This window comes from Zasmidium cellare (assembly GCF_010093935.1).
Source record: "Zasmidium cellare ATCC 36951 unplaced genomic scaffold M409scaffold_63, whole genome shotgun sequence".
In the NCBI taxonomy this organism is placed as follows: Eukaryota; Fungi; Ascomycota; class Dothideomycetes; order Mycosphaerellales; family Mycosphaerellaceae; genus Zasmidium; species Zasmidium cellare.
This window is the reverse complement of record NW_022987007.1, coordinates 889-21501: the sequence shown is the minus strand read 5'-3', so window position 1 is coordinate 21501 and position 20613 is coordinate 889. Positions and strand designations below refer to the sequence as shown.

Sequence of the window (20613 nt, the reverse complement as noted above, 5' to 3'; positions counted from 1 at the left end):
CTCTGCATTGGGTACTTCAAGAACAATGGTCGGGAGATTGAACAGATATTTGGACCAAGCTGAACGAAGAAACTCAAGGAGTCGGATTTGTATCTCCGTGGGTGCCTGAAGGAAAGTTGAAGTTGAACTGAAATGCTGAGGACTGCCACCCTCTGGAGGCTGTTGTTGGGTCAATGATAGAAAGATAGCGCCAGGGCACCGCATTTTGACAAGTTTCTGCAAATTGTCTCGATCGGGAGGATGAGGAGCCAGCCCTGGCAATCACTGTCCGTAGCTTAGCTGTCTCTTTCCTGTCGTCTTGTTACAGAACATATCTGAATGCCAGGTTCTCTCGGTCCGTCAGATCCAACTGCCTGGCATCGACAACTTCTTCCGAATCCGAATCGCCACTTCCGGAATCGTGTTTGATCACTCCGACTTCGTTGATCAGACCCTGCGCAGCAAGGGCATCCCGCCGCTTGTTCTCCTTCTGCAAGCCCCATCGCAGATATAGCACTATGATCATAGGAAGCACACAAGCAATACCGAGAATGACCGCCCAGGTGACAATGTACCTTGGCTTGTACTGGGGCTGGAAGAGCTGGGGTGAGAGGATGTTACCCAAGCCGTACCCAACGTGGTACAGCCCAATGACAGTGGTCTTCTTGGTGTGCCCGGCTGAGCAGTTCGCAGCCCAGATCATGACCACGCTGTACGGAATGCCGCCAGTGGCGCGAATCCAGATGGCTGCGATGAGGCCCCAGCGATTGCTCCACGGCAGAGAGAGCAGTAAGATGCAAGATATGATGGGCGGAATGTAGGCTGCTACCGACAGCCACGCACGGCAGTTCCTTGTCTTTGCCAGAATGATGGCTGCCGCTGCAAGCGACACAAATGCAGTAACGCCATTGACACATCCCAGCAAGGTCGTCTGCAGAGTGGTAAAGCCGAAGGACTTGATGATTAGAGAGTATTGATTCGTCAAACCGTTGGCCATCTCCTGACTCCAAGCGTGGAGGAAGAAGAGCCAAGTTTTCCAGTCTTTGAGAGCTTCCACAAACTGAGACTTCTTAAAACGCTTCTGCTCAATGCCGGAATGGTTGCTCTTGATCCTGAGGATAGCTTGTGCCCGCTCCTCTTGCGAGAGGAAGTGTGCGTTTATAGGGCTGTCGGGAAGCCAAAGCCAGACAGCAGCCCCAAAAAGGATTGTTAGGACACCGGTGATGACCATGAACCATTTCCAGGGGCTGAAGCTTCCAGTCTTGATGAAGAGGACTCCATACGACAAGAGACCCGATGTGATGGGACTCGAGTTTCCGATCGCCCACATACAAGGCATTAATACGGCTTGTTCATCATATGTGAAGAACATGTTGAGAGTGAGCAGGAATGCCGGCACAATGCACGCTTCTGCCAAACCCAGCAAGAAGCGGACGACGAAGAGAGTGGCGAAAGAGTCGCATGGGATATGGAGGAGGAGGATCGCTCCCCAGACGATGAGGTTGATAGCTAGCCAGCGAGCGACAGGAAACCGTTGTAGTGCCCAATTCTGTGGCCATTCGGCAACGAGATACCCGAGATAGAAAATGCTGGACAGCCAGTTGTACTGTGTGCTGTTGAGATGTGCATCTTCCATGATGCCCAGGATGGCCGAGTTACCGAGAGTCTGCTTGTCCACGTACATGAGATGGTAACCGGCGCAAAGGAATGGCAGGATCCATCGGACACATTTGTTTCGAAGGCGGACCGCTTCTGTTGGGGATGGGTCATCGACCTGGACCTTGGAGAAGAGTTTGTAACTCTCATCGGCGAACTTCTCAGGCAGCTTTGGAGTGGCTGATTCGCCAGCCGGCAAGGCTGTGGTCGTCGCAACGGCTTTCGACATGCTGGTGCTGGTCTCCACGTGGGTGAAGAAGGGAATGGTGCCGGACCGGACTGGAGCTTCTTATCAGGACAGCTCAGTCCGTCAATCTCTGTCGTTGCGGATCTCAAGTTCATGCCTCATATTTGCCGATAACACCATCCAAATGTTGAATGATCAATGGCGGGCCGACGTACGAGAGCCTGGCCGGCGGCCAAGGGGTAAGCAGAAGTCTTGCCAGTGCTTGCGTGAGTTGAGGCCAAGCCTGGATCTTGTTACCTGAGTTCAAGTAAGAGTCTCCATGGCAGAGGAGCTTTCGGCCAACAAGACATCATGCTGGCATGGATGGCGTGCTACATGCTTGCAATATCATTATCACTAATCCCTAGCGACCACACGGCTACTCCCGTCCATGCAGGTCTCCAGCTCCTCCACTAAGCATTGCCCCTCAACCTGATAAGCTCTGCATATACCTGGACCCTTTGCGGTAGAACGTTTCCTTCTCCCCAGTATCAACACTCGGACAGCATCACCATGGCAGAATCCGACAAACTACGTGTAGCAGTCATCGGCGCTGGCATAGCTGGTCTCGCTGCCGCCATTGCACTCCAGCGGCATCATGGTATTGATGTACAGATCTACGAGAGGGCGACAGAGCTGAAGGAGATCGGAGCCAGCATCGCACTTGGCCCGAATGGCATGAAAGCTTTGGAGAGGCTGGGCGTCCACGAAGCTCTTGACGACGAACTAGCCTTTCGAAATAGTTCAGGCTATCCCATGGTGTATAGGTAAGATTTGGAGCTTGCGCTGTCGTTCACATTGCTGATTTTGGTAGACACTGGAAGACGAACGAAGTTATCTCCGTTGACCAACACCATGGCGAGATTGAGTATCGTTATCGAACAAGCCGCTTCTACCGGGCCCATTTACAACAGGCTCTCGTCGCCCACGTTAAGCCAGAAACCATTCATCTCAAGAAAGCTTTCCAATTTGTCGCCTCTTTGCCAGATACAGAGGAACTTCAGATCACCTTTACTGATGGCAGCACTGCAGCAGCAGATGTGCTACTAGGAGCTGATGGGATTCAATCGGCCGTTCGACGATCTTTCGTTCCAAGTTCTGCACCAAAGTGGACTGGATGGGTAGCCTTCCGTTCCGTTTTCGATACACAGCTTGTCTCACACATACCTGGCGTTCTCGATGAGGCCTATCACTGGTGGGGACCAGAGAGAACGTTCTTTAGTTCGAAACTCGGCAAGGATCAATTCACGATCGTCGGCGGCAACTACACCGACCCAAACGCACCAGATGCTCCTTTCAGAGACGCAACATGGAACTCGGACGGTGATTTGGCAGTATTTAAGGACTATTATAAAGACTGGCACCCTGCTATTCGACAGATGATTGATGCATCGCCGTACACTCGCTTGTATCCAAATACCTTTGCGTCCAGCCTCGATACATGGGTTCATGGAGATGGACAAGTGACATACGCCGGCGATGCTGCACATGCACATGGTGGAGCTTTCGCTGCCGGAGGATCTTTGGCCTTGGACGATGCATGGGCTTTCGCTCGGGCGATTCTTACTGCATACCCGCCTGGCTCACCCAAGCCGTCCAAGGCTGACATCACCGGAGCGTTGAGATTGTACGAAGCTACAAGAAAGCCACACACGGATCGCGTACTGAATACTGTTCATGCAAACAATGAGAATGCGATCAAGCGGTTGGGCATGGCGGAAACTGACGAACAGCTGAGGGAGAGGATGAAGAAGAGGGCAGATCCGTACTGGATTCATGAGCATGATGTTGATAAGGTGTTCGAGCAGGTGCTGGCCGAGAATACCCAAGTTTCGCAAGCCAGACTGTAGCCAAAGATAGAGCAGGCATAAATGTGACATCGGAGACCATCTCACATTCTGGTCTCAAGAGTTCATTGGCCGATGTCTGGGCAAAGCGCGAGTAGCTGCCATTAAATGCTTCACATGTCTTGTCACCATCGAGTCGCTTGCTGAAATCTTTTCCACCGCCCACTTGCAGACTTTATTTTGATGGTTATGGCAACTAGTCGATGTTTCATAGCTAAGAAGGTACTTTAGCATCGAACCCATTGAGCACCGTGGACACATATGCGTAGAAGCCAACGTAGTGGACCAGAGCGGTAGCACCGTGGATGCCTAAGACCTGAGGAGATCATTCAGTATCAGTGAGCACATCCTTGAAGATTCTACGCAGGCAGCTTACACTTGTTGCCTCCTCCCAAAGCGCTGATGGCGACGGTCCAGACTTTCCAAGCTCGATGGCTACTTTGTACGCAACCTTCTGCTTGTCTGAAAAATGTGCGGGACAAGTTCCCTCATGGAGTTGATGTTGCTCTGCTTCGGTAAAGCCTGAAAGGCTCTCGTGCGCGCTGTATCCACGTGAGATGAACGACGCTGTGTGAAGAGAAACATGGTATACTCGTACTATGACTCGTATGCTGGCCCAAGGCGAGAGCCCACCGCCAGGATGGCGACCTCACGTACTTCATGTGGAAAATCTGGAATTCTTCGGAGAGATGTTGCGAACTGGATGAAGGCTTTGGCGACCTCGGGGTGGTGGATTTGGGCTCCAAAGGGGCCTACGAATCGAGATTGGTTGTCGAGGTAGATGAACCTGTCTACTTGTTTAGTATGTATTGGATACATCAGAAAAATTCATACCTGTCACCGTAGTTTGCCGTTGTATATTTGTGCATCACATCGTAAGCCTCTCCCTGTGCAGGCGTGAGCTCCGAGGGAGCAAGGAGGCCGAGTCGGTTCATGACTGAAACCTGGCGACTGTGATGCAGAGATTGATATCTTGTGGTACCCCTGAGATGGGGCCTGGAGATCTATTTGTTTAAGAGTGGTCTTGCAGGAGAGGTTGTCACTGGAATGACAAGCTCTACCGGAGCGCGTATTGCGGTTTTGGTGGCTAAAGCGGAAAGCCTGTCATTCAGCCATCTCCGAGACTCTCCTTACTACAACGTGTGTCATCGAACACGGCTGGAATCGGGCTACGACAAGAAGCCACTTCCAGATGCAACGTAATCACTGGACAATGGTAATGCTCACATTTGGAGGAATGACAACAGATGTTCCCCTCGTTTCCTTGTGCCGAACGGCGTTTTACTAATCAACGCATCACCGCCGCGAGTCGCGTTGTCGTTCAGTCTCCCTGTATCACCAAAACTTTCACAGATCTCTAGAATTCGATACGGATCTATTTTTCCTCGCAGCGAGTCACTCAACCCACTTCGGCACTCGATTCATTCTCTCTTGCCATCATGGATTCATCACAATGTGGCTATCCTGAGATGAAGGACTTGAACATGGAGAACATCACCTAAAACGTGAATCTCATCAACTCCGGCTGCAAAGACGAAAGGTTGAAGTACCTCATCAGCCGTCTTGTGTCGTATATCCACGACTACGCACGAGAGACGCGTTTGAGCATGGCCGAGTGGGAGACGGCCATCAACTTTATGACAGAGGTTGGGCAGAAATGCACCAAGACACGTCAGGTACAGTCGTCTAGCACGTTCACATATTCTATAGCTGATCCTTGTTGGCCAGGAGTTCGTGCTTTTCTCTGATGTCATCGGCCTTTCCCTCCTTGTCGATGCTCTTGATCATCCCAAGCCCAAAGGCGCTACCGAAGGCACTGTCCTGGGACCATTTCACACCGATGATGCCGCAGACACGTCGAATGGCGGAGATATTAACAGCGATCCAGATGGTGACCCATTGCTGGTGGTCGGCAAAGTTCTTGATATGAAAGGGCGACCTGTCGAAGACGTGGCAGCGGATGTGTGGGAAACAGATTCGCACGGGTTTTACGATGTGCAGTACGCCAATCGTGACGGACCTCATGGACGTGCCATTTTACACACAAATGCAAATGGCGAGTTCTGGTTCAAAGGGATTGTTCCGGTCTCTTACCCCGTCCCCGTAGACGGGCCAGTAGTAAGTGACCCAATCATGATTCAGTCGGCCCGTCTAACAGAAAGGTCAGGGGGGCTTTCTTCGTGCCATGGGAACCATCCCTACAGACCAGCTCACATCCACTTTTTGATGGAGAAGGACGGCTTCGATGAGTACATCACGTAGAGATATCTAAATTTGCTCCAAGGCGAGTACTTTGCTGACTTGACACTTACAGAGCCTTGCCTCTTCGTGGAGACCCCTATGAGCCGCACGACCCAGTCTTCGGTGTGAAGGCTTCATTGGTAGTCGACTTGGGGAAAGTGGATCAGGCTACAGCTCAGAAGTACAACGTCAAGTCCGGAATTAAGCTCCCCGAGCACGAGTTTGTCTTGGTGACAAATGAAGAGGCTGCTGCATTGAGGCGGGAGGAAGCCGAGCATGTTCTGGGGTCAGATGTTGATCGTCCAGTACCAGCTGGCAAGTAAAGGGAATTGCGGCGACGATACAATCACAGGCTAGTAGTATTCATCAAGTCCTCGTTAATAACAAAGAATGCAGAGCTATATTTTGCAACATGCTCAGATTTCTTGCGTTATATCAAGCGTCACACACTATCACTGCTTTACGGATGCTGCCATCGTACGCCTCCGCAACCTGGCCAAGGGAGATTTCCGTCGCCTTCACCTTCGGCATGTTTTCCGTATTGCCTTTGAGCAGCGGCAGTAACTTCTCGTTCAACAGGCGCGTCATGTATGCTTGCGTGTAGTCGGCGGTGTTGCAACTCAAGAAGCTCAGCTCCCTGCGGTAAAACGAGAACAGATCGAACGTCACGTCTGTACTCCCAGTGCGCGGAGCCATAATGGACACAAGTCTACCACTGTGGATCATCTGTTCTGTTGCAGCTCGTATCAAAGCGACGTCTCCCACAGTGTCGACAACAACATCGACGCCTTTTCCATTCGTTAACGCGGCCACGCCTTCTAGCTTTGGATCTTTCGTCGAATCGATGTCGGCCCCGTGTCTGCCCACAGTGATGACCTGTCTAGATCTTGCTTTTGCAAGCCATGATACCCAGCTGCCGACCGAGCCATTGCCGCCGAGTACCAAGATGCTCTCTCCAGCCTTGAGTCCGCTTCGCTCCATGATCTGCAAGGCTGTCGAACACGGCACCCCGACCAGAGCAGCTTGTACCCAGTCTAGCGACGGTGGTTTCAGACAGAATCCGTTCGCGGGAACTATGGCATACTCCGCATGTGCGCCATCTTCAGTGAAAGAAAATGAGGCACCGCTGGTGCCGAACACTTCTTTCTTCAGCAAATGCGGCGGACCGTCGATGATTACGCATGCAAAGTCCCGTCCGAGCGTGCGAGGGAACGTTGTCTGGGGAAATTCCCCCTTCGCGTTGAGTATATCCGATGGCTGAACTGCCGAAGTTTTGATCCTGATGAGAACCTGCTGGGCGTTTGGCTTGGGGATGGGGACTGTCTGCAGTGTGAGCGAGGGCGTCGTTGTGGACGACTTCGTTGCTCTGAACGCCTTCATCGTGGTCCGAGATCGATCGAGGAAGCTGCAACGCTGAGGAATTTGATACTGTATGAGGTACGGCGTGGAAGCATTACCTTGGCACTCTCTTATACAGTTCGGCCGATGCAGGAAGTCGAAGGTCAGCAAAGAGTAAGCCTTTAGCGTACGCCGAGAAATGACATTGACCCGATAAATGTACTACCAAGAACGCTCCTCTCTACGGTAAAGGACCCTGGCGATGTCACCAGACATGTTTGTATTTGCAGACCATGTCGTAATATGACCCCTATGCGATACCTGAAGTTGCAGACTCGAGCTCTTCTATTATCCGCATCACTTCGCCTTTCGCATTGCCGACCGGCATTCTTCCGAGAACCGCAGCATCCACGAGCTTCATTGAAAGGTGGCCTATATTGACCGTGTCCTTGGCGAATGCTTCTTGAATCCTCTTCATCTTCCACACTTCACTCAGCTGCAGCAGGTCAGAACCACCCTCTGTCATGACCGAATCCTCGACCACGCCTTCGTCTTTGAGACTGTCGTTCATGTTCGGATTGAAGACCGACTGCGACGACAGTAGGACTGCCGATAGGACTTGGCTGTTGATCTGAGCTCGGAGTAATCTTTGTTTCAACGCAAGATGGTCCAAGCGGGTGGCGGCTAGTGTGTTCCTAAGGTCCTCGTTCGCATTCTCTAGTTCTTCGGTGTATTGTTCCTTCCGCTGACGAAAAGCGCGTTGACTGCAGCTTGCTGATTAGATCTCACGGTCAGGTAAGCTCGAGCCTTATCTGACTTACGCCGCCCTGTTTTGCGCCTGCCTGCGCGTTTTCCCGTCGTCCTCCTTTGCTTTATCTTCCAGGAGAGGAGACTTTACAATGGACGAGTCTTGACTCGTCCGCCTCTGCTTCCGCACCTCCTCGTGCTCCCCGCAGAGTTCTACCAACGAGGCCGGCCGCGGGGAAATGTAGTCCTTGAGAAACACCAGCCAGTTGTCCATGTCATCAACTTCAGCAGGCATTGAGTCTGGTGAAGCTGAGGGTGACAGCTGGCAAGACATTGTAATGACACGGCTGGGAGGTTATTGATCGAGTTGAATTACGTGTTGCAAGCTTCATGGGCCACTTTACATTTCCCAATCCAGCAAGAAACAACGTTCATACAGCCTCGAAGTCAGTCTATCAACAGGCTCTCGAATTGTTGCGCTACGCAATCTCCTAGCGACAGCCCGCTCTCGGCTTTACTAAACTGTAAAAGTCATTCACGGCATCGCGATCCTGTTGACGACGCTTCATGCTTGACCATTGCCAACGTCCGGGTCAACATGTTTGGGGGAAGAGGGGATGGCAGGGCGCATGAGGGCGTTTCAGGCTAGATGGATCTTGGAAGTGCCCTATGTTGTAGTCTATTACTCCTGCCAATTGGCTGGAGTCGACTCCTTCCCCACGTGAGGGCAGTTCGTTGCACGGGCCGAGCGAAGTAGTCATTATCCTGTTGAAGCTTGAGTGATTGAGAAGACCTTAGTAACATCACATGTCAGCGAAGAGAAGCGCCAATTCGATACTAGCTTCGTTAGCCCACTACTGCGTTGGGTCAAGGCTTCGCTAGACTGCATGTGGCCGCTACTCCACCCGGATTAGCGCCACCGAAATCTAATGACCGAATGCCTCGCACGATCTAAGGTTGAGGACTAAGCATCGAGCAGAAGCTGAATGATACGGAATACCAAACGTGCTCAATGACCAATAGAGATTTGCAGCCTTATGGTCGTCAGCTCTTGATCTTCACCCTAGATGGACAGCAATCGGGACCGCACAATGCTAGCTCTGGACAACTCTCGCGGATTTTTTCCAAGTGGCTCCGGCTTCAGTCCCTTTTCCAAAGTTACTTCGGTTTTCCATGTTTCAACTTTGGTGCAGCCTTCGTCTCCAAGCGGTCAAGCGTTTGTTTGGCACCCATCTTGACAAGTCAAAGGATCTTTGACCTTCTTACAGGATAACCGCAGCCGTTGACTGTGTTCAGGTCGGCATCTCTCAAGCAGGAGAGCCCGAGAAGCAAGACCTCAAATCCGTTTGGAGAACGTTCTTATTCATGCCGATATCGAGAAATATTGAGAGGCATCCAACGGAATCTATCGGTGGCCATCTCGAGAGAACCGCTACTTTGTGTCTCGCAGAGGAGTCTGCTATACGGATGGGGTCTGTGTGATGCTTTCGCAGCGTCTCCAATTCAGCATGGAGGCCAACCTCTCCGTACGACGGTCCAAGGCAGCACTCGCCGCCCCTTGCACATCGTCATGATAGACATCATCATAGCGGAAGACGTCGTACTTGGACATACTGACCAGTTCCCATTACTCAGCCGAACCTTGGCATTCTCGTCCTCTTCGTACTAGGCAGGTAAGCCTACCCGATGGTGCCGTTGATGGCCTTCAAGAACATAGCCAGCCTTGCTACGCGGCCACCGCGAGACGCAGCTCCAAAGGAGAAATCTAGGGGCCGTACTCTGTGTCTTCCGCACAACGTGGAACCATCCCAAGCAATCCAGAAAACTACTCAGAGCTTATCCGAGCGGGCGATCGGAGGAATGGTTCACGATGCCGTGCGTTCCAATTTGAGCGGAAAACGAGAGTACACGTTTGCCATGATGCTACCAGTAACTCAGTTGAGATCCAGAACTTTCATCAGGCTTCCGCGTTTCGGTCAATGTCGGCAGGATTTCATGAATACTATCCAAATGCTGTCCTCAAGCGCCTTTACATTCCGAATCTCCTGTCCCGTGACAGGCTTCTACCAGTTCTAGTCTTCGACAAGGCGGAAACCGATGATGTCTTGTCGGGAAGAAGATGTTTTGGTCGGAGAGGAAGGAAGATGCGGATATGTCGGCTACCCCGGGCTATGAAGCCGACCCAAGCAGGACGTCACTCGTGTCAGTCTATCAGGGGCGTGTTTTAATAGTGCCAAGATCAGGGACAATGTTTCCTAGAAAGCAACCAGAGCGAACAAAGTCTTGAGTATTCATCTGATTCAGGATCATGAGTGATTTTCATTTCGTTAACAAGAATGCACAATCAAGCAACCTCTCCAGATCTGAGGACATCGAACGAACCGATGTCTACCGTCACGTCCAACGACGAGTCTCACACCAACGGAGAACATCTTCACCAACGGTGTCCCAGGGTGGAAGCACTTCACGGAGGCCTGGAGTGCCATTCGGGTATTCTCATGCACAGCACGGAATGACACTTGCAGACATGGCGATGCTTGCACTTCGAGTGCCCCAGAGCCCTGCAGACAACCGGTTGGTGTACTGCCATCGTCTCCTCGACGCATTCATTGACCACAACATCACCACTCTAGCCAACCAGGATGACTATCTTGACATCCATTCCTTCTTCTGAATCAAGATCCTGTCGCCTCTACTTTCTCTGGGAGGGCCGTCCTTGTGTCCTAGCATCATTGCGTTGGCAGCAGCTGGGCTTGGCCAGACGACAAAAGACTATCGTCTCATCGAGGCTGCCAACTCTGCATACGGTCAGGCTGTGGAGACGTTGTCCAGCACAGCCGTGCATGCTGACGATCGAGCGTTTGCGGCCTGCCTGTCCTTGGTCATGTACCAATTCTTCGCCGAAAACCCGAATCGTCGACATCTTTACCTGCATACTCGTGGACTTGCAGCAATTCTCCAGTCCCGTGGACCTGAAGGCTTCCAGGAAGGCTTGGCACACGACTTGTTCACGAGCTCGCGATCAGTCCTGATCTCCTCGTCGCTGCATTCACGGAAGCCATTATTCATAGCTGCACATGAGTGGAGAACCACCCCGTGGCAGACACGGCCAAAGTCCAGCTACGAGCAGATGCTTGACTGCTTGAGCATCATTCCACAGGTTGGACAAGACTTTCTGCAAGTCCAGTACGCGGATAGTGGTGATGATTGGAGCGAGCAAAACGTGTCGCTTATCGTTAGGATCTGGGACACTGTGGCGGTAATTCGTACCTGGTTCCTCTCCGTTGTGGATACGGCTAGACCAACGAATATCACTTATACGAATCTTCCCGGTCTTCTGGATCCTGCACCACGGCATCTCACATTCCCACACAGCTATGAGTATCGCTCTCTGGCCAGATCAAACATGTGCCGTCTCTTTTGGACATCCTTGGTCGACCTTTATAACATGCTGGCGTTGACCTGCGAAGGACTTGCCCAGCGCGGAGTTTACTCAGTAGATCTTGCCCCAGCACTGCAGTGCTGCCGAGAATGTATGAGTTCCGGACAAATGGATGGACCATATGGTGCCAGCCACAACAGCCACTATTTCTGCACTGCTGGAGCTGCCATATCGAGCTTGCGCCCGTTGCGACATCTTCACGCCGATACATGCAGTTCAATAACGCTCGCATTCGCCTGCAGAGCCTTTGCGAGAACGGCTGCCGAGCAAGTATGCATGTCGCTCCAGTACTGCATCTCGAGAGAGCATGGTACAGTGGGCAAATATCTCTGCATCATACCCGTCAAGCTCGCTGTCTGGTGCTTTACCATAAACCTGCCATCTACGAGTCACCAATTGGAGTGGACTCGCCGTGTGGTGCGGATGCTGACTGAGTCTGGGGTGCCGTTTTCGGCAAAGCTGTTCTGTAAGAAGCCGTACAGACGAGAGGAGCCAGAGCAGGAGACAATGTATTCCAGCGTAGAGTGAGGAACCGCTCGAGGGCATCGCCTTCATTGGTGATCGAACTCGATCCTCGCCGTTGAGATCTCTCCCGTTAAGGCTGCCGCCAAGTTTGGTGGAACGGCCTTTCCAAAGATGTTTTTCAATCCCCGGAGATAATACATTAGTCATTGGACCGCAAGATCTCTGGAGCTTCGAAGGGCTGCCAGATCAAAGCCAGAAAGCCCCAAGGAAGAAGTGCGTCAAAGTGCACTGCTGGAAAATGGTCTCGCAAAAGCTTTTCGGCAGTAGTACACCATTTAAGCTCGGCCTTGTATTCAGCGCTACTGCCGAAGAACTCTTGCGCGAAGAAAATGGAGAGCCTCACCGAAGCAGATTGAGAGACGTTTCCACCAGCAGACCTAAGAAGGAATGGCATGGATCGGCAGAGAAGGTTGGCGCACGCACGAGATTCGTCGTCGAAGTTCCGTTCTCGGAGCAAGATGGATTCCTCGAGGCCCGGATCAGAGTCAAGAGCAGTCTTCACATCGTCTATGGCCCTGCGGAGGAGAAGAAGGCATTGCCAGTACAAGGAGTGTATGTTTGCGGCATGATGGGATCGAAAGTATAGTTCTCTCCTGAAGGTTGGGCTGAGAAGTGGTAAGGGCAGATCTCGAGATGGCGGACCTTGGCTGACAGCGAATGTGACCGACCCTTCTTTGAGACGACGTGTGCTTTGCTTGCTGTACTCTTCGAACCAACGGGTAAACCTTCGATCGAGATCCAGGAGTCGAAATGCCAGTGATGTAAGTTGAACTGAAGACCCAATTGAAGCAAGAGCGAGATCCACCTTCTGGAGCAGTCGGGGTAGACTTGCAGCAATAGATAGTAACTGCGGCAGGCCACCAGGCTCGGGGGAAGATTTTATGCTCATCCAGTACGAGACGTTCAGCCTGAAAGGCCGTCGGGTGATGAGGGAATGCACAAGCTGTAACCACATCAGCGGAATAGCTTGATCAATGATGAGATGTTGGTGATACCTCAAGCATACATGAGGTCTCGTAGAGTATATGACCTATAGGAGATGACAGAAGCTCGGTGCCGCTTTGCTTCACTAATCGAACCATCCACATAACATGCATGGGCCACGAAACGGTGTCCTCGGCGACGGTGGTGTAAACCTATTGAGGATTCAGCTAAAAAAAAAGCAAGCGATGAGATACAGCGGCTGAAGCCTGACCTGGCACAAAAGAACTTCCAAGATGACTGCGACAACAGCCGTAAAGTCTTTCTCGGGTGTCTCGAGGTCATTTTGAAAAGATTTCAGCAGCAACCCGTAATGTCGCCGTGCCCGATGTGCAACGTCATCATTGTGCTGTTCAGACTGTATTTGCAGAAGACCCACAGCGTAAATAGCCTCTTCCATGGACCGGTTTCTTGCCTGCAGCCATGTCAAGTGCCTGGTTGCCACTGCAGGTATACGGTATGCATCCGTTGTGAAATAGCCTTCTGCGAAAACGTTGGTCATGAGGACTATCGGTAGGTCGGATCGACCGATTGACATGGGAAGAGCGTTCTGACAAAATGCAACCCACGGCTGAGGACATATCTGTTTTGATCCTCGAGTGACTGCGACGCTCATGCTCGCCAATTCCACGCCTTCGGATGCCTGATGGGCTGACTGAGCCGGGTATGGGCCTTCTGCAGCCTCATGTCCATGATCTGGATTGGTCTTAGGCTTCGAGATGAGACGCCCATCTCCTTCAATGCTGGTATCTGTGAGGCGAGGGAGAACTTTGCCACCTTTTCTAGCAGCTGCTCAAATATTAGCGCTGTACAAACGGCACACGATCTTTGTTCGGTACCAGCAGCGGAACGTTCTTCCCGTTGTCGCCGTCGCCAATCTCGTGCAGCTTGTGCTCGTATATGGGCCGCTTGCTCGGTGGTCCCTTGACTTTGGTCGATCCAGACCAGATTTGATGTCATCTCGAATGGCTCCGGTCAGACCGACTCAGGTGTTCGCACAGGCTAGGGCCGGGTCATTAGCATGAGAGTAGGAAAGTCGTCCGGAGTGTGTGGCACCAGATCGGCTGCAAGAGCTTCATCGCATGCGTTCAGATTGACAATCATCATCACGAGTGAGCGAAGTTCAGCTTGGTGGTCTGATGTTGGCGCTTTACGCACGAAGGATGCATAGAGTTTTTTTAGGGCTCAACGGCTGATCGTCCGGTCGGAAATATGAGGTGAATAGGGGACATTCGTCCCTATTGCTCCCAAGCTATTTAAGCTGCTTGGGGTGCAACTAGCAGCGCAGTTGTATATAAAAAGTTGGAGGGATAGCAGTTCCAGACGTTTCAATTTGACCGGAACGAGGAGGGTAGTCCTCGATATTCAACATTACCCTCGACGCCTCTCAATTTCTAGAGGCTGATGTCTGTGTTCTTTTATGAAGTCTTCAGCGAGATCACGAGGAATGAAATGTTACCGCCAGGATGGCAAACAGGACGATGCTGCTGTCTGCTGTCCCCTCTATCACATCCCTGAGTCAGGCTGAGAAGCCTCTTGTTTCTCTCGGCGAATGGAAGTCTGTAAAGGCGAAGAACAAACCCCGAAGAAAACTCACACATCTCTTAGGCGTGAGAGCAAAGATAGTGGATGTTGCTGCAACGAATTGCAGAAGCCGCAGAGGAACGAATCCCAGCTATCATCGTGCCAGGATAGCCACTTTCCCTGGTTGGTATACCTCTCCCAACTCTTTACCATTCGCAACCCAACAGATCCAGCTCCTTGCATATAAGTCTCTCGATGCCTTAGGCAGGATTGGCTTTCTGACACGGCCTATCGTAAGCACACAGGTTGGCTGAGCTTCAAACACTGATCGCTTGTTTCTAGGTCTTATGCAACCATCGGAAAGGCGTGATTCTGCGTCTCTTGGAGCCAGTCCTTTGGAGCAATATGTGGACATTGTCAAGCCACCTGCAAGCTTGCTCTTCTTTGCCTCCGCCTCGGTCTTCTATGAACAAGCAGCTGCTGGCAAGAGATTCATCTTAGGTCGTACAAGCTTCAAGGGAGTTTGGAAAGTTGAAGCACAGGAACTTGCTACAGGCGAACTCGTCGCTGGTGAGGGTAATGTGTCACGGTCAGGCTATCGAGAGTAGCCCATGTCGATGTGGAGGACCCGACGATGATGGAAGGGTGCAAGGGTCGACGAGCGGGTTCCAGGAAGGCGGATGTCCAAGTGCTTGTTCCAGGATGCCCTTGAGTGGACTTGGACACGACAGACGCTGATATACATTGGCATGGACAGGACAGCGAGGACGATGTTGGCTGGTCTTGCTCCTGTCGGCATGGTCGTCGTTCCGGGAATCTGGTACTGATCAGATCGTAGTCGACGAATCCATAAGCTCGACATTGTCGATCCAGGCTGTGGATTCCTCCGTACCATAGACCGGTCTCGACTGCCATTCGAACTATTGCGGAGAAAAGATCACGGTGGCTTCAAAAGGCACCTGAGCTCCATTCGACGCTATCTCGCTAGATACACCTCTGCAACGACTGTTCGATTTCGGGGCTCTCCACATCTGTATTTGGTGGCGTCGGTTAGTAGCCTGAATTGTTAGATTATCCGCGAATGAAACGTCAGGGCTAAATCGAAGCAGAAAGTGGTTTCTTACCTTGCAATCCAACGAAGCATTTGAGACATTCAATCGACGCGTTGGAGTCACGATAGTAAGAATACTTCGAACACAAAAGAGTGGTCGATGAAAACGCCAGGAAATGTTCCAGACTCTGTCGTGTCTCCTCAACCCCGGACGACATTACTCCGGACCCCGAGTTCCCCATGCCGCGAACGACAGCCAGAGCGGGGTGGACACCCGGGGCACCCCATGGGACGGGCTATCTCAGACCCAGTGTCGAGGCACCCCTCAACGCCAATTGGTGGACATTTCAAATCCCTTGCACCAGAGGCGCTAACCACTGGCTCCAAGCTTCTCCTACGTGCACACAACGTGCTTCCCCATGCTTGTTCGGCCATGTGGCCCGGAGCGTCTACTGCACGATCGAGGTATATTACTTCTGGAGGAAGCCCGTGTCTTTCCCCTCTCGTCCCCATCCCTACATTCAGGGTACTCGCCAACAATCCTCCCTCTCGCCGCTCCGTTCCTCGAGGGACAACGCAGCTCTTCATTGCTCCACGATCACGCCAGCCCGACCGTTCACAATGGAGAAAGACGTAGGGTCGACCATGCATGAGACCGACGAGAAGGCCGAAAGGCAGACATCTGTCTACTCGGCCCAGGTCAAGGTCTCTGATTTCAAGGCAGACGCCATGGAAGCAGAGAAGTCGGAACATGACATGACCGTTCTCCAAGCCGTGAAGGCGTATCCAATGGCAGCTTTCTGGGCCTTTGTCATGTCCTCTATGATCATCAGTACGTTCACGCGTGTCCCTTGTACATCCATGCCGGCAGACGCTTACCAAATCTCCAGTGGAATCTTACGATGTCTTTCTGGCCAACAACTTCCTCGCCCTGACGGTCTTCAACGAGCATTTCGGAACCCTGCAGGCCGACGGCTCGTACAATATCCCACCGAGCTGGACCTCAGCTCTGTCCTGTTCTGGACAACTGGGGGCCCTTATTGGAGTCTTTCTTGCTGGTCCTCTTACGAGCAGAATTGGTTACCGTTGGGCCACCATCTTCGGGTTGATGCTTCTGAATGCCTTCATCTTCGTCTTCTACTTTGCCGAGTCTCTGGGCGTCATTTTCGCAGCGCAGATCCTTGAGGGTATTCCATGGGGCATTTTCATTGCGAACGCGCCGGCTTACTGCAGCGAGATCGTCCCAATTCAGCTACGTGCACCATGTACGCAGATGTTGCAGATGTTTTGGGCCATCGGCAGCATCATCGTCGGCGCCGTCACGTACTCTTACCAGAGCCGTAACGATGATTTGGCCTACAGGTGTGCACGACTTTACCGCAGACTAGAACGTACCATTGACTGACATTCGCTAGGCTCCCAATCGCACTCCAATGGATGTTCCCTACGCCACTGGCTATTCTCATGTTCTTCGCTCCCGAGAGTCCCTGGTGGCTGGTACGAAAGGGCAAGTTCGAGCAAGCAGCCAAGGCGGTCCAACGGTTGGGACGCAAGTCTGCGGTGAACCAGAACGAGACCGTGGCTATGATGCGCCGTACAATCGAACTCGAGACGTCGGAGAAGTCACCCAGCTACATTGAAATGTTCAAAGCTACGGATCTTCGCCGTACCCTGATCGTGGCCGGTGTGTACGCATCGCAGAACTTGACTGGTAACTTGATTGCAAACCAGGCCGTCTACTTCTTCACTCGTAAGTTAGATCCATGATTGTGTGAGGTCTTCGCTGACGATCTATCAGAGGCCGGAATCGGTCAGCAACTTGCTTTCGCCCTGGGACTCATCACTTCGGCACTTCAGATGATCTTCGTCATGCTGTCTTGGATTCTCACGACCTATTTCGGCCGAAGAGACATCTACCTCTGGGGCTCGCTCGCCAACTTCATCCTTCTCATCGCACTGGGTATTGCCGGTTCCGTTGGAGTCAACCACGCTTCCAACTTGGCTCAGGCCTCGCTGGGTCTGATCGTTTCTGTGCTGTTCACTCTGGGCCCAGCTCCTGCGTCGTGGGTTATCATTGGAGAGACGTCTTCGATCCGTCTCCGTCCCCTCACCACTGGATTCGGTCGTGCAGTCTACTACATTGTCGAGATTCCATGCATTTTCCTCGCACAATATATGCTCAACCCAGACGGTGTCAATCGTAAGTATAAGCAACTCCAGCCTCCCATTCATTCACTGACAACGGTGTAGTTCGAGGCCAGTGCGGTTATGTTTGGGGTGCTACAGCACTTGTGTGCCTGGTCGTCGCATGGTGGGGTCTGCCTGAAATGAAGAACCGCTCGTACCGTGAGATCGACATTCTATTCAAGCGTCGTGTGCCGGCTCGCAAGTGGAAGAAGACAGAGGTCGGCCTCAGCGAGGATGAGTAGGTGGGAAGAATGGAAATGCGGGCCAGCGCAAGTGCAGGTGTTAGCGGGAGATGATATACGTTAGTAGGATGAGCAACCTTTTTCCCATTGTGGCAAGATGCACAGGGCGATACGCTCTCCATTCTCTACGCCCGCCTTGCTCTATATGCCATTGCTATACGAAGTCGCTCGCTTTGCACAACTGCAGTAGCCGCTTTCTCGCCGCATTCTGCCAAAGCTCCTGGCCAATGTTACCCAAAAGTGTAGTCACCAGCCGTCCTCCTCAGACCCCAAGCCTCAATGTAGCTCTCCGTGATATCAGCATTATCTGTCAGAGCTGCCAACACAAAAGTGTCTGCACCATGCTTATACTTTCCCCCAATCGCAACCGTACATCTAGCCCATTTTGCGGTAAGAATCCCAATACTCACACACTCTGTAAAGAATGGCACGCAATCGTCAGTCTTGCCGTAGAGCTGCACTCTTTGATTGTCAAGGGTGAAATTTTGGCTGAAAATCGGCACGGCTAGTCCTCCATAGCCGATGGTTGCGTTGATGGCAGGGCCTTCGATGTAGCCCCCTGTGATGGGGAGTGCTGACAAGATATAAGTATAGGACTGTATCTTCCACAAAGCCGACGACATACCCGCTAGTTCTCCTTCATACGGTGACGCTGGGATGCCCGTGACGTTCTTTCCCAAAGTCACCTTACCGGAAAAGAGGTAGATTGGATCGAACTTGACGGAGGGGATAGACGAGTTGCTCTGTGTTGATGAACCAAGCCCCGTCAATGACAAGAGAAACACCAGTATGTGATAGCGAGTGTTCATGATGCTGAAGCAAAGTTGTGGTGTCGGGGTTGGAACTGTCCTTAATAGAAGAAGTCTCATGTCTTGTAAACAATCAGGATACTTGGGCAAGGCAGCATTATATACTTCGTGAGTGCAGCCAGAGCTGGGTATGCATAGACCACATTTGCTATACGCTTTCGTCGATGATGATGGGTATGTTCGTAAGCGTAACGGATAAGCAGACACAGAAACGCCGCATCCATACGGCCGATCCAGAAGATAGATGGTTAATGCAGCTTTGTGTTCGTCGTTCCTTCTTGCGACTTCACTTCGATGGTAGAAATGAAATATCGACGATGAAGCGCAAAATCAAGCTCGAAGCAGTAAAGATTACTTCCAAAGAGCGGCCTGTCTGTCTGCCCGCACTCTTCTCCGTGCGTAGTGTTGGGGCTGAAGTATATTGTAAATTTGACAACAATCGTTACAAATCCGCTGACAAAATCGCTCACGGCAGACTGAGGTTCAGAATTAGTGTCACCAGCGCTGTTGGAGGGAATGCCCAGCATGATGGCTCTACTAAAATGGGCATATCTCAGGATGTATCGTTTGTTGAAGGCACTTTGTCGAGCTATCTACATAATGAATGAGGTTCATCGAAGCCTGAAAGATTGATCCGACTGGGGCTACAATAGTCACGATGAGCGGTTAATCAATGAGCGTATTTTGCTGTCTGGCTAGACTCAAACGATCGTATTCTATCAGTTCCTTGACCGTCAGGTCTTCCGTCCCAAACCGCCAGCAAGTCTTGAATCGCCTCTCCTATCCGTCTTGTCGAGCACAAGAGCCCCTGGATATCCCTCATGCTTCGAACTCGACCGCCTCCCTCGACGCAGGCTTTTCCGCTCCACCGATCACCTCACAGGCCGTGACATCGTCCAGGTTACCGGCCAGCTGAACGGTGACTGGGAGACCCCATAAACTGACAAGGGCGTTGTACTCCTGCTGCAGTCACTTACTATGTCGTCGAAAGAGCTTCGGACAGCCTCAATGCTGATTGTCACCCCGTTGTTTCACTCGTAGTTGTCGATTGCAAGCTTGCAGTCCTCATACGTCGTGACGTAGCATGTTTGATTGACCGGGACATCAAAAGACGTGGAAGAGTCGATTCCCGCAACGGTGTTGTTGATCTTTTGGACTTGAGCTGCGGTGCAGTTGGTAAAGCCTGAAACCTGGCAATGCTGTGCGTTGGTTGCCTGCCAAATTCAGGGTCAGTACACAATAGCATTGCAGGATTTCGTTCAAGTTCGATACGACGACAGCTATGGCCATGAGCGCGGAAAGTATCTGGCTATTTTGGAGTTGCATGTTGAACTGAGATCTGCAGGTGACAAGGGTTAGCGATTTGCAGCCAGAGGCGTGGTGATGTTGCCAGAGGGAGAAGAACGTGCGATGACTGCCTTGGAAGCAATTGAGCCTGAGCAAATATACATAAAGTGCCCAGAAGCACCCTTGTACCGTCATGTAATCGCCAGGATACATCGGGAGAACGCTCTTATATATTTCCGTAGCGAACCTAGCAACAAAGCCTTGGGGCGCATGTCAGTGGAAATTTTAAGATCGAGTAGTAGCTTCTGGGCAGACCCAAGACCGTCAGCGATGCTCGGAGCATAAGAAGGCTGTACTTGATCATTGGGTGAACCAAAGCCGTGATGGCGGTCCTGGAGCCTTGCTGGCCTTTCCTTTCAACCAATGGAGCGAGAATCACAAAACCTTGCTTGGGAGTCTTTACCCGACGACCACCACTTTTCTGTCGGTCACTTCGCATCCCCCGTCTAATCACTTCCAGTATCGCATGAT

General features: G+C 51.8%; 10 protein-coding genes across 10 annotated transcripts; 3 read left to right on the top strand and 7 right to left on the bottom strand.

Moving 5' to 3' along the window:
* Positions 1-301: 301 nt before the first annotated feature.
* On the bottom strand, positions 302-1864 carry M409DRAFT_71184 (uncharacterized protein; the record flags this gene model as incomplete). Its single annotated transcript, XM_033819063.1, has 1 exon — positions 302-1864. The coding sequence occupies one exon, from the start codon at positions 1862-1864 to the stop codon at positions 302-304; it is 1563 nt and encodes a 520-aa protein (XP_033660059.1).
* A 510-nt stretch (positions 1865-2374) lies between these two features.
* Positions 2375-3711, top strand: M409DRAFT_30308 (uncharacterized protein; the record flags this gene model as incomplete). The annotated part of the gene is made up of 2 exons (XM_033809861.1): positions 2375-2628; positions 2676-3711. The coding sequence occupies 2 exons, from the start codon at positions 2375-2377 to the stop codon at positions 3709-3711; spliced, it is 1290 nt and encodes a 429-aa protein (XP_033660058.1).
* Positions 3712-3922: 211 nt separating this feature from the next.
* M409DRAFT_30307 (uncharacterized protein) lies at positions 3923-4643 on the bottom strand (the record flags this gene model as incomplete). The annotated part of the gene is made up of 4 exons (XM_033809860.1): positions 3923-4024; positions 4085-4250; positions 4307-4495; positions 4543-4643. The coding sequence occupies 4 exons, from the start codon at positions 4641-4643 to the stop codon at positions 3923-3925; spliced, it is 558 nt and encodes a 185-aa protein (XP_033660057.1).
* Positions 4644-5147: 504 nt separating this feature from the next.
* Positions 5148-6272, top strand: M409DRAFT_71182 (uncharacterized protein; the record flags this gene model as incomplete). Its single annotated transcript, XM_033819062.1, has 4 exons — positions 5148-5163; positions 5242-5384; positions 5437-5966; positions 6023-6272. 4 exons carry the CDS (start codon positions 5148-5150, stop codon positions 6270-6272), a joined length of 939 nt encoding a protein of 312 aa, XP_033660056.1.
* A 112-nt stretch (positions 6273-6384) lies between these two features.
* Positions 6385-7329, bottom strand: M409DRAFT_30305 (uncharacterized protein; the record flags this gene model as incomplete). The annotated part of the gene is made up of 1 exon (XM_033809859.1): positions 6385-7329. One exon carries the CDS (start codon positions 7327-7329, stop codon positions 6385-6387), a length of 945 nt encoding a protein of 314 aa, XP_033660055.1.
* Positions 7330-7597: 268 nt separating this feature from the next.
* M409DRAFT_30304 (uncharacterized protein) lies at positions 7598-8368 on the bottom strand (the record flags this gene model as incomplete). Its single annotated transcript, XM_033809858.1, has 2 exons — positions 7598-8051; positions 8109-8368. 2 exons carry the CDS (start codon positions 8366-8368, stop codon positions 7598-7600), a joined length of 714 nt encoding a protein of 237 aa, XP_033660054.1.
* A 3772-nt stretch (positions 8369-12140) lies between these two features.
* Positions 12141-13942, bottom strand: M409DRAFT_60995 (uncharacterized protein; the record flags this gene model as incomplete). Its single annotated transcript, XM_033814631.1, has 5 exons — positions 12141-12516; positions 12644-12944; positions 13008-13137; positions 13197-13764; positions 13806-13942. The coding sequence occupies 5 exons, from the start codon at positions 13940-13942 to the stop codon at positions 12141-12143; spliced, it is 1512 nt and encodes a 503-aa protein (XP_033660053.1).
* Positions 13943-16202: 2260 nt separating this feature from the next.
* On the top strand, positions 16203-17986 carry M409DRAFT_71180 (uncharacterized protein; the record flags this gene model as incomplete). The annotated part of the gene is made up of 5 exons (XM_033819061.1): positions 16203-16389; positions 16448-16919; positions 16973-17307; positions 17356-17757; positions 17808-17986. The coding sequence occupies 5 exons, from the start codon at positions 16203-16205 to the stop codon at positions 17984-17986; spliced, it is 1575 nt and encodes a 524-aa protein (XP_033660052.1).
* Positions 17987-18216: 230 nt separating this feature from the next.
* M409DRAFT_30302 (uncharacterized protein) lies at positions 18217-18795 on the bottom strand (the record flags this gene model as incomplete). The annotated part of the gene is made up of 2 exons (XM_033809857.1): positions 18217-18560; positions 18612-18795. The coding sequence occupies 2 exons, from the start codon at positions 18793-18795 to the stop codon at positions 18217-18219; spliced, it is 528 nt and encodes a 175-aa protein (XP_033660051.1).
* A 1031-nt stretch (positions 18796-19826) lies between these two features.
* Positions 19827-20121, bottom strand: M409DRAFT_30301 (uncharacterized protein; the record flags this gene model as incomplete). Its single annotated transcript, XM_033809856.1, has 2 exons — positions 19827-20009; positions 20068-20121. 2 exons carry the CDS (start codon positions 20119-20121, stop codon positions 19827-19829), a joined length of 237 nt encoding a protein of 78 aa, XP_033660050.1.
* Positions 20122-20613: the final 492 nt, after the last annotated feature.